This window comes from Pyrus communis, chromosome 5 (assembly GCF_041283825.1).
Source record: "Pyrus communis isolate YQ-2024b chromosome 5, ASM4128382v1, whole genome shotgun sequence".
In the NCBI taxonomy this organism is placed as follows: domain Eukaryota; kingdom Viridiplantae; phylum Streptophyta; class Magnoliopsida; order Rosales; family Rosaceae; genus Pyrus; species Pyrus communis.
In genome coordinates this window covers 32,895,680-32,912,378 of record NC_142569.1, presented here as the reverse complement: position 1 = coordinate 32,912,378, position 16,699 = coordinate 32,895,680, and the positions used below count along the sequence as shown (strand labels likewise).

Here is a 16,699-nt window from a genome sequence, read left to right as displayed (position 1 = left end):
TAAATCAATAAATAAATCTTTTATTGAATACAACTTAATTATGCATTCATGGTAAACGATAAATTAGTATAGAACTTGTCATTAACAATATCTGAACATAAGGGAGTAAGATTTTCTCCCCTCTTTTTTCCCCTCCCCTTCGCTCCCATTCTTTTGAACGGTCACAATTAAGTTACGTCAACATCTTATATTAATTTTATATAAAAAGAGAAAGATAAAATAGAGAATGTGAGAGGGGATGAGGGAAGGTGATGGAGAGAGAGGAGGTGAGAGAATCCTAGTACAAACATAAAACCTTTTAGGTTTTTACCTATAAGGATAAATTTGGTATAGTAATTTATTTTTTTTTTCTAGTTTAAAGTTTCACTTAGAGTTAAAATGATCTCTTTTTTATTTTAATTTTATAAGTGGGTCATTTTCATTACCAAACACTAAGGAACAATACAAGGTCCAAAGTTACATAAACAAATAAAAGAGGCCATGCCAAACTAACCCAAAAGACCCAACAAACAGTAAAGGCCCAAGCCATGAAATACAACAAAAGAAAACTTAGGCTTCCATTGCAGCACCCGTCGCCAAGCATCCCTACCAGCACAAACCCTCGCTACCAACCAACCGACACCTCGCCGATTGCAACATCCAAGCACGAGCACCTGTCCAAACACAGCCACACAGATGAGAACCAAGAACCAAGTAAAGGAAGCCCATGAGATTCCACAAGCAACATTGCCAACAAAAGCAGACACGAGCCGATGGGAATACCGGAACTCTACACACCATCTCGAAGTACCGCAACAAATCGCAGTTATAAAGCAACTGCAGATCGGAACAGAGATGAGCAAGGAGTAACGTCGATGGGGTAGGAAGAAATGGGCAGATCGAGAAGGAGAGTAGGGGAAAACAACAAAAAGGAAAACAACAGAACACTGAAAGCACGACCACTAACCCCAACTATAGCTAGGGTCGGCGACATCAAATTTGATCGGAAGTGCAACCCTTACACAAGTGGTGGTGAGAAAGGTCTCTCAAGTAGAGAGAAAGTCTCTCACAAGGAGAGAAAAAAACTATCAGGCTATTGTTAAAATGATATTTAGTTGCTTGTCGAGACAACCTATATGTATAATAAGACATTGAAAAATGTGCCTCTATCATTTACACTTACGTGGTCGAATAAGTAGCTCCGATAGTTGCATCATGAAATTAAGGGGTTTTCCGAGATTGTGGTAAGGTTGACGATTCAAGTTCGGGAAATTTTCATGTTGAGGAATCAATGGATCATATTTTCAGATTTTGTAGGCATTCTCTTTCTTATTGGAATGGTATTGGAATATCTCCTGAAGTTGCCTATTCCTTTGCTCTTTGATTTTCAGAGTTTGATCGCTATAAAACCTTAGGACACATTGTATCACAACACATTGTTTACCCTGGAACCTTATCTTTGCTTCAACTCTCTGGCATTGCTGGAAATGGAGGAATAATTTTTTCTTTAATGCTAGCCAACAACCACCTGTCTCACTCCAGAATTTCATTTTTCAATTTGCAAGGGATTGGTATGATGCCAACAAGTATTCTTCTAGTAAGCCTCCTAGACAAATCATCTCAATCCATTGGATTCGTCCGCCAATTGGTAGATATAAAATCCATACAAATGGGAGTTGTAAAACCCATTTAGCCACATAAGTGTTGGAGGTTTGCTTCGTAATTCTGAAGGGGAATGGATTAAGGGATTTACTGCTAATTTGGGCAAATGAGTCATCATGGAAGCTGAGCTTTGGGGTTTTTATGGGACTTTCTATAGCTTGGGATGAGGGTTGCAGGGATGTGATTCTTGTGCTGCTTTTACTTTGATCCAACAACTTATTTTGGTTTCGCACCCTCTCTATAGTCTCATTATTGACTGCAAAGAAGCTATCGAACCAAATTTGAGATGCGAATTCACTCGTATATATAGAGAAAAGAATGCCTCAGCTAATCATATGGCTGACTTGGGTCATGAGTTATTTTTTGTTTTGTTTGCTGGGCGTTGCCCTCCTCTGTGAAGAAAAAAAAAAAGCTTGGGAAACTTTATTTGGACCCAACTTTTTTATCTCTATACCCAACTAATATTTTTTTCTTCTTTGATATTCCAAATTTGTCTTTAAATAATAAACATTCTACGCCCAAACCCCACGACCACACTGCAGTGCCTGGATTGGGCTCACTGGAGAAAATGAAGGTGCAGTGGTGATGTGAGTTTAGGGTTATTGGGTGTAAAGATAAAAACTTTAATATTTATTTTTGTCATTCTTATTTATTTAAGGGCAAATTGAAAGTTTAGTAGAAAAAATTTGTTTGTTGGGTGTAGATATAAAAAAGGTTGGGTCCAAACAAAAATTCTCTTAAAGTTTAATCACGTGATTAAGCTCTTGTGCAATAGAAGATTAATTTGGCCAAACTACCCGATTAAGATACTTACTTTCTCTTTAGGCTTAAATGTAAAAATGGTCTATGTGTTTTAGTCATTGGGTCAATTTAGTCCATGTATTTTTAATTTGGCCAATTTGGTCCTTGTGTTTATCTCCTTTAGCCAATTAATGACATTTCTATCTAATTTATGTAAAAAAATGTATAAACTATTATAAACTTATTTATATTTTTTTTATTTGATTTAAAATATTTAAAAATTAAAAATTAAAAGAAAAATTATTGTCCTCCCAACTCCCCAAAGTCCTTCCTAACAATACCCCCTCTCTTTTCTATGTCACAACCTTAATCATTTCTCAGATCGGAAGTTTTATCACTTGTATGTGTTATTTCTCATTGATTGGCATTTTTCTATAAAGAGAAAGGGTAATTATATATCTTATAATTTTTCTTATGAATTTTTTAACAAGGATTAAATAAAATATCCTTAATTGACTAAAGGAGACAAACATGATGACTAAATTAGCCAAATCGAAAACATGGGAACTAAATTGGCTATATAATTATAACACAAGGACCATTTTGACATTTAAGCCTTCTCTTTAATTCACTGGTATCATTTATTTTCCCTTAAGCTGAATTATTATGTATCAATCTTGTAAAGTTGTCTTGTGTAATTTAGACAATATAAAATGAAAATTATTTGTGTATATTGAAAAGATTAAGCTCAGGGGTCACTTCGCCAGACTCCGTCGCACTCTCCACCACTCCAATCGTAATGGTGAGTAAATCACTTGTGTTTGTTTCTATTTTTGAAATTAGAGTTTTGATTTTTTTCAATTGGAATTGGGGGTTTTGAATTTCATATAATAATTTTTTTCAATTGATTTTGTGAGCATTGAGAACACACTACGAGCTCGTGTGTGTATACAATATGTTGGATTTGATCTTTATAAAGAATGCGAGAAATTGGGGTTGGGAAAGGGAAGAAAAGGAAACGGAACTTGAATTTCAATCTTCATACATGTTATTAAAGGCCAAAACCGAATTTGAACCAGTTTATACTAAACCGAACTTGAACCCATTCCGAACTTGTAAAGTTTGGTTCACCCCTTAGTACCATAACCTACCGTACCAAAGTTTTTTTCTCAAGTTCGGTTTCATTACATCCCTCGTACCGTACCATACCTAGTCGTGCCCAGACCTATTGAATATAAACTTATATCTGGGTCGTAACTCGTAAGGCCTCCAAAAAAGTTCATATAATTCACATACCAATCGGACAAATCCCGCACTAAAAACAATGGCTAGCTAGAAAGTTTAATTAGATTTGGTAATCTATCCTTTTCAACTTAAATGCACATTCATGATGGTTTTGCAAATCATATTATGTTAACAAATGCAACAATTAATTACATTTATCCATTTGGAATGATATATATTTTCAGAGATGGATCGACAAACATACAAGAGAAAGAAGTGTAGTATTTATTTGTTTGGCGTCTGAAATTACACCATTGGCCCCATGCAATTGACATCGTTGATCATTGTTCTAAAAATTTCTGCCTAGGTCCCGCTTATGTGTTAGGCGGCTGACCACCGTCCCGATTAATACCTAATAGTTTGAAAATTAAGAAATGATGCTTAGACCTATTGAGGCGCCTGCCTAGTCCGCCCAAACCTACCTAGGCGGGTGCCTAGGTTGCAACTCACTTAGCAGAAAATAGATAACTTTCATTTTACACTTTATTTTTTCCAGTAAATTATGAGACTTGTTGAATACTTGAATGAACACACATTATATGCTTGTTCCCCATGTTTTCATTATGTTCCAATACCTTATTATATATATATATATATATGTCATTCTATTTTGTAGTTTATGATGAAATTATATATATATATATATATCTATATATATATATATATATATATATATTAAGTATAAATAGACACTTCTTTATACGAAATATAATAGATTTAGTTAAATCTGCCTAGTCCGCCGCCTGACTAGCGCCTAACGTCTTTTAGAACTTTGTTGTTGATGTTGAGGCCATTGCATGAAAGAAAATTTTAGATGTTATATTATTGTTGTGATAACCATAATAATTATTTTCTAAATCTAAAACTACATTAATAAAATCTTTTTTATCAACCAAAAGAAAATAAAAATACATTTTTATCGTCTATCACAACAAAAAAGTTAAACATAGTAATGTAATAGCAATGGGATGGAGAAATGGAACTCTCCTAAATAGGCATTACAGTTGGTGGTTATATTGGATCACGTGGTTTGAATGATTGGATAATTAGCAAATAAGAAGGTTCCATTTTTCATGGACCCTCAAGTGGAAATGTGGGATAAAAGATGGCACATACCATTTTATCCATTTGTGATTGTACATTTTGGTGGTTGTGATTTCACCCGATGGCGCGGTAAGTGTGGATTGGATACAGGCATCAAAGATGGTTTGATGTTCGCGACTTGGATTTTAAAACACATCCAAGTGCATGGGTTATACAGAGTTGCGCACAATAAAAAAGGACAAAGGACCTTCAAGCCTTTCACACACTCTGAGAAATCCATAATTCCCCCAACTTCGTCAACACATCTTCAATATTAACAGCACTGTCTGCTAGTGAGGAGTCCTTAGTCTTCTCGTCTCATTACCTTCTGGGCGAAGTGAGGTGTTGCTAAGTTACTTGAGTATTCGACACATTGAAAGTCAAAACCTTATTTGAACTTCACAGTAGTTAGCAATCTTGTCTTCAGATTTTAGAATCCAATTCGGTCGCGAGTTGATACATCTGTATTCACTAGAAAAAATAATTAACTTTTAGATATTAACTCTTAGATATTCGACATGCGTGCTACATAAGTTTGAAAACTTTTAGGATCAACTGTATTATATATACCCCAACTTCAACTTAAGAAGAGTGGATAAACTTAACCAAAAAAAGAAGAAAAAAGATAAAGGGCAAATAAGCGAGAAGAAACATGACACGACACACGGAGGACAATAGCAATAAAGCGTGCGTCCTCACGGCCATTAAATAGATGGGGGCTATAACATCGTGTTTCACGTGCATGTGTATTATACATAAAGGCATATACAGTGTTAGCTTATATTTTATAAAGTTTGTCGGCCACTTACCCAATTTGGCATATGTTTTTTCTTTTTACATGAATAACCAACCAATGTGTTATGATGGTACAAGTTTCTTAACATATACGGAGTTAGAAACATAATAAGACGGTGCTGCGATGACATTGAAATTAAATCTCAATAAAAAAAAAATACTTTGATTGTTCTTTTATGTAAGCGCGGAATCGTGACTCTTTTGTTAACTTAAGGAGACAGCATACCTAAACCTAATTTAGTCACAATCTCCAATAGAAAATAAAGCGGTGTAATATTCATACACTTTTTTTTTACTTCTTATATAATCCTAATTAATTTTTATCGTTTGATCTTCTTCAATTCATTTGATCTGATGACCGAAAATTAAGATGGTGTGTGGAAGAGTAAATTGTAGCAATGTTCCCTCAACTTTAATCAAATTGGAGCAATGATGCTCAACTAAAAATTCATTACCATTGGTCCCTCAACTCATCAAAATGTGTAGATATGGTCATTTTCGTCAACTTCGTTGGAATTTTGTCAAAATAAGTTTTGTTGGAATGACCATTGCTATAATTGGGGTCCCTCAACTCATCAAAACGTGTAGCTATGGTCTTTTTCATCAACTTCGTTAGAATTTTATCAAAATGAGTTTTGTTGGAATGACCATTGCTAATATTGGGTAAAAGTTGAGACACCATTGTTCCAATTGGGTTAAAGTTGAGAGATCATTTATCCAGTTAGATTAAATTTGAGAGATCATTTCTCCAGTTAGATTAAAGTTGAGAGATCAATGGTAATGAACTTTTAGTTGAGGGGTCATAGCTGCACGTTTTAATGAATTGAGGGACCAAAGATAATAATTTTTTAGTTAAGAAACTATTGCTTCAATTGAGTTAAACTTAAGAAACAATTGCTATAATTTTTTATACATGGAAAATGGGTGATGTGAATAGCACATCCCAAAATAAAATGCACCACAATTTGGTAGGATCTTCCTATTGAGAGTGATAATTACCGAAATATTGGATAATTTGTCGGCCACAACGCTATGAGGGAGTATCTGGGGATGAATATACTCTTGCCGACAGATGCCAAATTCCAACTGCCAATCAAATGAGCCCCCCACCACCACCACCACCACCACCGGCCATAATAAATTCTCTTTCTGTAGTCAAGAAGAAAAGGAGGTACTTGGCCCTCACCTCAACTTTTTTGAGAAAGAACAAGTTTATAGCTATCATAAAGTTTCGGTCAATTATACAAATTATGTGTAAATTTTTCTTTACATAACATTGTATTATTACATTTAAAATATTACGTAACGATAAATTTGTTACATGCAAATTACCCTCCAACTTCTTGAACTATTTCTCCTTTTCCCCGAAAACCGGCTTCTATTAGTGTTCGTCCTCTGTCAACATCACTCGCCCACAACTATTCAACCAACATTTAATAATTTGATAACGTGTCATGTTTTTTTGCAAAGCGGACCCATTTTTGTGGGTGATATGATAATGGCGTTTGTGGTTCGTCAAGACATATACCCATTTATCCATCAGCAGTTAGGTAGGTCACCTCACTCACGCACAACCTAACACATGAACAAATATTGCTTACAAATTCTAGAAAATTCGACCAAGAAAAAGAAAACCAAATGCTCGCAAATTAATTTGTGTAACATGATTAGTTTTTTATCCATTAGTATTAATTTTACGTTGGAAGAAATTTCAAATTTAATCTCGTAAAGAAGGATGTGAAAATACTTTGTATGTCTATCACCAAAATCTTCAATTGTTTGAATGATTGATTTTCAAGTCTCACACAATTGAATTTAGCTCAAGAGAGGAAGAAATACACTCAAACTATTAGAACAAACGATATTATCTACAATAGGGGAATGAGGTGAGCTTAGCCTCACAATAAGCTAACATAATATAGTTCAAACTCGCATTTGACGAGAATTGAACCTAAAATCTCTCACTTACAAGTGAAGAGGAATACCATTAGACATGTCATGAAATTAGCAGTCTTATATGTAAAAAATTGATCGACTAAATGTCGTGTTAAAAAACAAGATTAATACTTGCATCTCCCCACTTGGAAAATGCAGATATTTCATTTCTTGCAAATAACGTATATCTTACGTTCTGTCCAATTGCATATTCAAAAATGTTAAAAACAATATTAATATTTTTATATCCCCACTTGGAAAATGCAATATTTCATTTCTTGCGAATAACGTATATCCTACATTCTGTCCAATCGCATATTAAAAAATGTGTGAAGTTTAATCACACCCTTTGAGAATTTCCTTAAATAACTACTTTTTGAGAATTTCTTATAGGACTGAGTGAGTTTCCGCTGCGAATTTCCTCAACTAACACCACACTACTCAAGTGATAATTTGTTATATCTTGAATAGAGAATAAAACAGTAATTTACACTATATTTAAATGAGAAAAATAAACTTAGAATTTAAACCAAGGAGGTAAAACTGTTTCCTACTTTTGAAGGTACTACTCGAGTGATAATTTGTTATATCTTGATAACGTGTCATATTTTTTTGCAAAGCGGACCCATTTTTGTGGGGTGATATAATAATGGCGTTTGTGATTTGTCAAAGGCATATACCCATTTATCCATGGGGGTAGATTGTCTGCTCTCTTGTTTGGGTGTCTTTCTCATCTTTTCTTATTTTATGCGATCACAGTTAAGTCACTTTAATATTTTATATTGATTTTTTTATAGAGATAATAAGATAAAAAATAATAGGAATATAAAATGTTGACGTGACTTAATCGTGACTGCTCAAAGAAAAGAGAATGTGAAGGCCAAACAAGAGGGCAGACAACCTACCTCCTTTATCCATTAGCAGTTAGGTCACCTCACTCACCCACAACCTAGGACATCAACAAATATTGCTTACAAATTCTAGAAAATTCGACCAAGAAAAAGAAAACCAAATGCTCGCAAATTAATCTGTGTAACATTAGTTTTTATCCATTAGTATTTATTTTACATTGGAAGAAATTCCAAATTTAATCTCGTAAAGAGGGATATGAAAATATTTTGCATATCTATTATCAAAATCTTTGAATGTTTGAATGATTGATCTTCAAGTCTCACACGAATGAATTTAGTTCAAGTGAGGTAGAAATACACACAAACTATTAGATATAAGGAATGAAAAATACACTTCAGAATCTTGTGATAACATTTCTAATATTCCCTTCTATCTACATATTGTGATAAGTTTTTTTTTTTTTTTTTTTTTTTTGAACAAACTATATTTATCTACACTAAGGGAGAGGAGGTGATCTTAGCCTCACAATGGACTAGCATAATGTGGTTCAAATTCGCCTTTGGCAATAATCGAACCTAAAACTTATCACTTATAAGTAAAGAGGAATATCACTAGATGGGTCATGAAATTAGTAGTCTTGTAGGTAAAAAAATTGATCGACTAAATGATGTGTTAAAAAACAAGATTAATACTTGCATCTCCCCACTTGAAAAATGTAGATATTTCATTTCTTGCGAATAACGTATATTATGTGTTCTGTCCAATCGTGTATTAAAAAATGTGTGAAGTTTGGATTAACCACACTCTTTTAAAATTTCCTTTATTAACCTTTTTTGAGAATTTCCAATAGGACTGGGTGAGACTCCGCTTAGAATTTCCTCAACTAACACCACACTACTTGAGGGATTATATCTTGAATAAAGAATAAAATAGTTTCCTACTTTTGAAGTTACTATTAACATACACTATATTTGGATAAGAGAAATAAACTTGGAATTTAGATAAAAGTCAGAATTTATAAATTGACATGCACCAAATCTTTTGTTTGGATTCATAAATATTGAAATTTAGAATTTCTGCGTGGAAAAAAAAAATACTTGAAATCTAAGACCTCCAATTCCCAAATTGAAAGTTTAAAAATAAAAAGAAATTCCGTATTCAATTCCATTATTCTTTTAGGTTAACCAAACAGGAAAATTCACAAACTCTAGAAAATAAAATCCCGTCATTTTAAGTTCTGTCATTTTAAAATTTCTTAGTAATCTTAAATTTCTTCATCCAAACATAGTGTTAAGAAATTTTTAAGCAATGCGCTATTCACACACTCATTTTTATTTCTTACACATATTTGTTAACTTTGTCCATTGATTTCTTCAATTCATTTGATCAGTTGAACAAAAATTGAGAACAGTATTTATGAAATTAAAAATACATTTGTAGATATCACTACCCAATTTTTATTCTCAATTCAAGAAAATCTTATCCATATATGATTGCACTTGCCCACTTTAAATGGGTGCTATCACTTTCCGATAGAGCAATCCTAACCGTCCACCTAGGTAAGCATAACTGGCGATGCATGTCGCAAGGGGACCGCATTGTACAATATAATTATACAAGCTGATAAGACAAGTGATGTCAATCAATAAATTATTTCATTAAACTTAGCTGTACTTGTACTTTGTTGTAATGTATGGTGTATGATATGCTGACGCTGTAAAAAAATGTAACCTTTTTAACATTACTCAAAATAGTAAGGCTTACCAGTATTAGGGTGTTATCAGTGGGAAGAGGATTCTTTCCGAATTTTTTTTGTGAGGTATTATTTATGTTTAATTTTAAATATAAAAATTTAAAATAATTTATAATTGTAAGATGGTAAGTGAACGGACACAATAAAATAATTCACATGATTCTCATAAAGAGAATCTGAAGAATTAATCCTTATCGATGTGTCTAGATAACATGATTGAGCCCCTTTACTTTTACCTTATTTAGTATTTCACATTTGAACCGTTAAATATTCGATTTTTCTTTGGTGCAACCGAGCACCAAATATAGATTTTTTTTTTCACTTTTATATAATGATAAATAAGGGCAATTGTGTACCTAATAAAAATTAGTCGCACAATATTCGATAAACAAATACAATATGATGATCTTTATGATCCTCATAAAGAAGATCCCAAGATTGTGTAGCTGCTTCAAAAGAATAATACTCACTTTTTGATTTTAGTTCAATGAAATTTTAAACAAGCTTTATTGTTTTAAAAAATAATAAACATATTTATTAATGTATTTTTTACTTAAAAAAATAAGCAGCATTTGACATTTGATTGAGCTAAATCAAAATGAGCAGTCATTTAGTACTATGGTCTGGTGATATTTCTTTTCATTTGAAAGTGAGAGATCTTAGGTTCGAATCTCGTGGATGATGAATTTGATATCAAATTAGGTTGTCTATTATGTGGCTTAGTCGAATTCTTCATCCCTTAGTGTAAAATATTGATTTATTCAAAAAATAAAAATAAAAAGTGAGTATACAGGACACTCAATCTCAGCTGTATGATTAAATCAGACAGTAAGAAAAAATTCTGCAAGCATACTCGGTTACATTAGTTGAAGAAAAAATGGGTAAATGCTGGGCACCAACATTATAAATACCCTCCACCATGCACCCAACTCCTCACACCATCACAACCCACGTTACAAATCCTCCTCCTCATCATAACCATTCTGTTTTCCGCATAATATCCAAAAACCTATCATGTCTGAAGAGAAGCACCACGGCGGTCTCTTCCACCACCACAAGGAGGAAGACAGACCCTCAGACTACCCTCAGTCTGGCTACTCTGATGAAGGACGTCCCGGCGGCCTTGGTGGTGGTTACGGTGACACCAATGATTATTCTGGTGAAGGACGTACCGGTGGCCTAGGTGGTGGCTACGGCGACACCAATGCTTATTCTGGTGAAGGACGTCCCGGCGGCTATGGTGGCTATAACGAGACCACTGCTTACTCTGAGGAAAGAGTTGAAAGACCCGGCGGTGGCCGGTACAGTGAGACCACTGCGGCATATGCCACCACTACCACTCATGAATCTGAAATTGATTACAAGAAGGAGGAGAAGCACCACAAGCACCTCGAGCACCTCGGCGAGGCCGGTGTGGCTGCTGCCGGCGCTTTTGCCTTGGTACGTACTGTATTTTAACCCACCTATATATATATATATATTTTTTTTTTTTTAAGAATGATGTTAATAAGATCAAATTTTGAAAATCAAATGATGTGGTTGTTGATGATGAATTTATTACTCAAGCGTTAATTAACATACTTATTTTTTAATAGTGACACATTATTTGGTTTAGAAATTTAGTCTCTCTAACTTTATCATTCTCAAAATTATTCATGATTTTGATAGGGTAACGTGGGAGATCAAAGTTTCTAAATCAAATTTGCAAACTAGTAGATGATTGGATTATTAACTAAGCGTCAATCAGTATGTTTATTTCTTATTAACTACATATCATTTGGTTTATAAATTTAGTTTAATCTTTCTGTCATTATTCTTATAAATATTTGATCACTTTATTCTTTATCACTTTACCCTTTATCACTTTACCCATACTCTTGCAACCGAATCACCGTCCTCGTCCCTTGACCTTCATTTTTTTGTCTCACATTAACCGAATCCCCGTCCTCGTCCCTTCACCTTCATTTTTTTGTCTCACATTACTGCAATCAACTCTGTCCATTGCAACTTTAATTTTGAAGAAAGTTAAAGTTTTATCATGAAATTAATTAGCAATATGGAAAGTTGCGCAATTATTGATGGACTAGATAGGTAAGATACGGAATCAAAGTCAACCATTAACAATGGACGGAATTGATGAACTATATAGGTATGTAAGATACGGATTCAAAGTCCTCATGTAAATGGTACAGTTGCAATCGGGAGAAGAAATGAGTTAACTGATACCTTCGTAATAGTTCATGTAGAGTTTTGATATTAATTAAGCCTTAACCACCTGATCTTATATATACGAGGACAAATCTAATCAAATATGTGTTAATTTCAAGGTTTTGTTTTACATTGATGTGAGATCGATGCTAGCAAGATATATAACCTATGTCAGTTTCTATATGATGTGTGTAGCATGAGAAGCAGAAGGAAAAGAAAGATCCAGAGCATGCCCACAGGCACAAGATTGAAGAGGAGATTGCTGCAGCAGCTGCAGTTGGTTCGGGTGGATTTGCCTTCCATGAACATCATGAGAAGAAAGAGACAAAGGAAGAAGAGGAAGAGGCTCATGGAAAGAAGAAGCACCACCTCTTCTAGATCTATGTGGATTGTGGAACGTCATCTTTTGACTACATATGCAATGTTGTGTTTTTACTAGTTATCATCTGGACTGATCAGTGAGTGTGTGATGCTTAATCTCAACAATATCGCTACACTTGTTGAGTGGTTTTATGTCCTTTTCAATTAATGGGTGCTATCTGGTTTTCTTTTAGCATGCCATCTATGTATGTATGTATGTATGTATGTATGTCATTGTTATGGTTCATAATAATGCCGTTTACTCGGTGTTTAATTCCTAGTGGCCACATCTCATTTTGAATGATTTCTTCATACCATTATTTTTTTATATGTAAAAACTCGGTATCCATATTTTATCAATTCAACTACGAAAAATTCTTGCCGAGCTTACTAACGAAAAGATGAATATTCATTTTAATATAGTTTATAATTGGGTACGTTTTAATTCGGGGTTGGTACGTTTTCGTTTGACGTTGGTATGTTTTCATTTAATGTTGGTACATTTCCATTTGGAGTGGGTGTACATTTAGATTTGAAAAGTTTAAATTTTTAGATTTAAATATAGTTGAAATTATTTAAAATATATAAAAAATATTCAAATGTAAATTATTTTTAATTAATCTGAAGTAGTTCAAGTCTAAGTATTTTAATCAAATATTTCAAAAGCTTAATCAAAAACTCAAAAAGCATAAATGTTTAGTCTACAAAAGTCTAAAATAAGGTACCTAATTCTAATTTTCTCTTATAAACACACAGTGTGTGGGAAAATTTTTTATTTTTGTTTTTGAAATAGAAGGAGAGAGGAAGAGAGTGATAGAGAATGTGGGGGTGGGAAGTTTTTTTATTTTTTATTTTTTTTTATTACTTGGAGATATGTTAGAATTATATGTAGGTGAGGTTTTGAAAAAAGAAAATAGCAAAATTTGGTTATGTAAAATTACATTTCTGCCCGATATTTCTTATTCATGTTCTGTTTTAATTAGAAGATTAAACTGGTAATTTCATAGGATTTTGGTTGACAATGAGTGTCTTATTAATTAGTAAAGATAATATAAATTTAGATTTTTTTTAGGAAATTAATGTCTAACAATATTGATGTACCACATTTGTTTCGCACGATATTATACTTTTAATCCAAATTTTGAGAAAAAACATATCGAACTCAGGCGTCCACGAGAGGCTTTCCTACCCATGTGTATATTATCTTGTGATTTGACAAAGTCATATGTATGTCATATCAACTTTACCTCATTATGTGGTGATGGTACACAACACTTACTACGTCGTATGGCAACAATTAAATATGGGCATAAAGATAAATAGAATGGTATAAGCAAATTAAAGTCTTCACAATACGATTATATTTATCTCTATTTTTAGTGGAAAGTTTTAAGGATATTTTTTTCTGGCCTCCATTCTCGATTCTCATCTGCGGTCAAAATCCGTATTTTTTAAATATTGAAAAGTTAATTTAGCCCAAATCCTTGCCTATTTTGGGGAAAATCCAAAAAACATTCATTTTAACCCCTTGATTACTTATATCAACTAGTATAACCTTCTTTTTTTGTGTGATACAAACAAATACTTTCATTTTTTCATTCCGAACCTGCCCTAAATTTAAAGATGGATAGAAACATAATTTTTAGGCCAACCTTTACTTAATTTGTTGCTCCTTGCCTAGCCACTTTTATGCTAACTTCTTCTTCTTCATTTTTTTTTTTTGGTTGATATGCTAAGTTCTTCTTCAACTTTTTATTCTTCTTTTTGTTCGTGTTATAATGCTATCTTATATTGAGAATAATATGTTGAAACTAAATTTACGCACCGTCATAGGAGGTACTGACACAAATTCGAGTAATTTGTAAAAGAACAAACAACCATGAGCTAACCAAAAACTAGGAGTGTGCCGGTCAAAGACTCTCCGACGGTCAAGTTAGCAAGCAATATAAGACTCAAGAAATAGACAAGAGAGTAAGTATGCGATAATTGTGTTACCAGAGATAATCCTAGAATGGTGTATTTATACCAGTTGAGGATGAGATATTTTAGAATAGTAAAATTCTTATTAAATCGGGAGAATCCCAGAGGATATCTAGGGATAGATATTCATCCTCTTAGGAGTGTGATTACTTGCCGCACACGTCAATCTTTAAATTGTAAGGACTCCAAGATTAATTATAAGAAACCTGCTGATTTCTTGCTGGATTTTGTTTCCATATCTTATGGAAAAAGGTCAATTTCATTGAAGTCATCAAACTTCACCCACTGATTCTGAAACAGGATGATGGTGTCATCGATGCTCCGTTTATTTAGCTCTGCATCGGAGGCTGTAGAGTCCATGACTGGATATTCGTATTTTGATCCGTCTTACTCTGGCCTTGAAAAATCATAGTCCAACAATTTATATTGAAATTTGTCATGGTGATAACTACATGTAATAAATATTCCTTTTGCTTCTTCTACATGTCTTAAAATTTGTTAAATGCTTGTATGTCTTTGCCTTTCCTTTTGGTATATAATTGGTTTGGTATTTTTATTGAAGGGAGATAGTAATATTTTCATACGTATAATTGTTTCGTATCTCTTTTATAGGTAAAGGGAGATGTTGACCAAATATTTTTCATAGATATAGAATTGTATTATATATTGTTTCACCAACAAAAAAGTGCTTTAGATATCACTATCATAGGTAAGTAACTGTATATAATTAGAAATTTAAATCTATATTTATTATCAAACTCTCTCTCTCTCACACACACACACACACATATATATATATGGCTATCTTGTTTTTTTATAAAAGTTAGCCTGCATGATTTCTAATCCATCAATGTTTCTTTGTAGTTGGAGGTGTCCTGTTTCATGCATGCAATAGTAGGAGCTGTCGCTTGGGAAAATTAACAACTAGCATGATTTCTATCCTTCAATTCTTATCCAAGAGTAATGCTATTTTTACCATTTTATTATACTATATTTAGTATATACCGCACCTTATGTGGTAGCTTAGGTGTATAGTCTAGTGTAATTTTCTGTTTTCTTTATTAAATTTTAGTTTCTTTTTTTGAAAATCTAGCAATTTGAATACTTTCTCCTCCTCTGTTCCATACCCTCCATCCCTCCACACTTTTGGAGGACTTACAGATGATAAATCCGGTAAAAGTACAAGCCAAAAGCTTCGGAAATATCAAGGAATATACCATGAAATAAAATTTCTTGAGGATTAAAAAAAGATTCTGACTTCACAAAACAAAAAATCATGAAGGATTCGGGCTGTCATATAAAGCAGCAATCCGAAAGGAAATAAGGATAAGAAAATGTTGATTTTTTCATCACGTCTTCCTCCTTTTTAAAAATCCCCAAGAAATAGAAGAGAAGAGAAAATATTGGATCCGTTTTTTCAAATATATCTTTTTTTTCTGGTGAGAATAAAAACACTATGAAATCCTAATTTTGGTAGAATAGAGCAATCACGTGGGTCACCGGAGGAGGTGGTGGAGCACCATCATGTGGCTATCCAGCTGGCCATGTAGGAGAGGGTGGATCAACATTAGTCGTTGGAGAAGGGAGGTAACGGTGGAGAGAGGAGAGGATGGCGGTGACAAGTCTAGAGAACGTGTGGATCAACATTAGGGTTCCATTAATTTCATAAAAGTTTTTGAGTGATAATAGACCCACCCCATTGTCTTATTTCTACATCCATATTATAATTTCATCCACTATAAAAAAATTAAAAATTAAAAATGTTATTTGGGAATGTTATTTGTCCACCCACCTTTATTCCTAAAATAACCTCTATTTTTTTTTTTAAAGAGTAATATTAATATGTTTTTTGAAAAACTTCATGCTTCCTTAATTGCCACTAGTTAGCCTAGCCCCACTAGAACCTTCTCCCACCCCTATCAAAAACCAAAACCTTTGACACCTGCTTGGCGGCATCTCCTTTGGAAAGAGAGAGAAACCGAAGGGGGAGGAAGTGAGAAAAACACAGGGGAAATTGCTCCAATACAGAAGCCGATTTATTCCAACTAGAATTAGGTATTTTTAAAA

At 33.4% G+C, this 16,699-nt stretch overlaps 1 protein-coding gene across 1 annotated transcript; it reads left to right on the top strand.

Moving 5' to 3' along the window:
• The first annotated feature begins 10,929 nt into the window (after nt 1-10,929).
• LOC137726480 (uncharacterized) lies at nt 10,930-12,932 on the top strand. Its single transcript, XM_068465416.2, has 2 exons — nt 10,930-11,524; nt 12,488-12,932. Exons 1-2 carry the CDS (start codon nt 11,099-11,101, stop codon nt 12,668-12,670), a joined length of 609 nt encoding a protein of 202 aa, XP_068321517.2. The 5' UTR covers nt 10,930-11,098; the 3' UTR covers nt 12,671-12,932.
• Nucleotides 12,933-16,699: the final 3,767 nt, after the last annotated feature.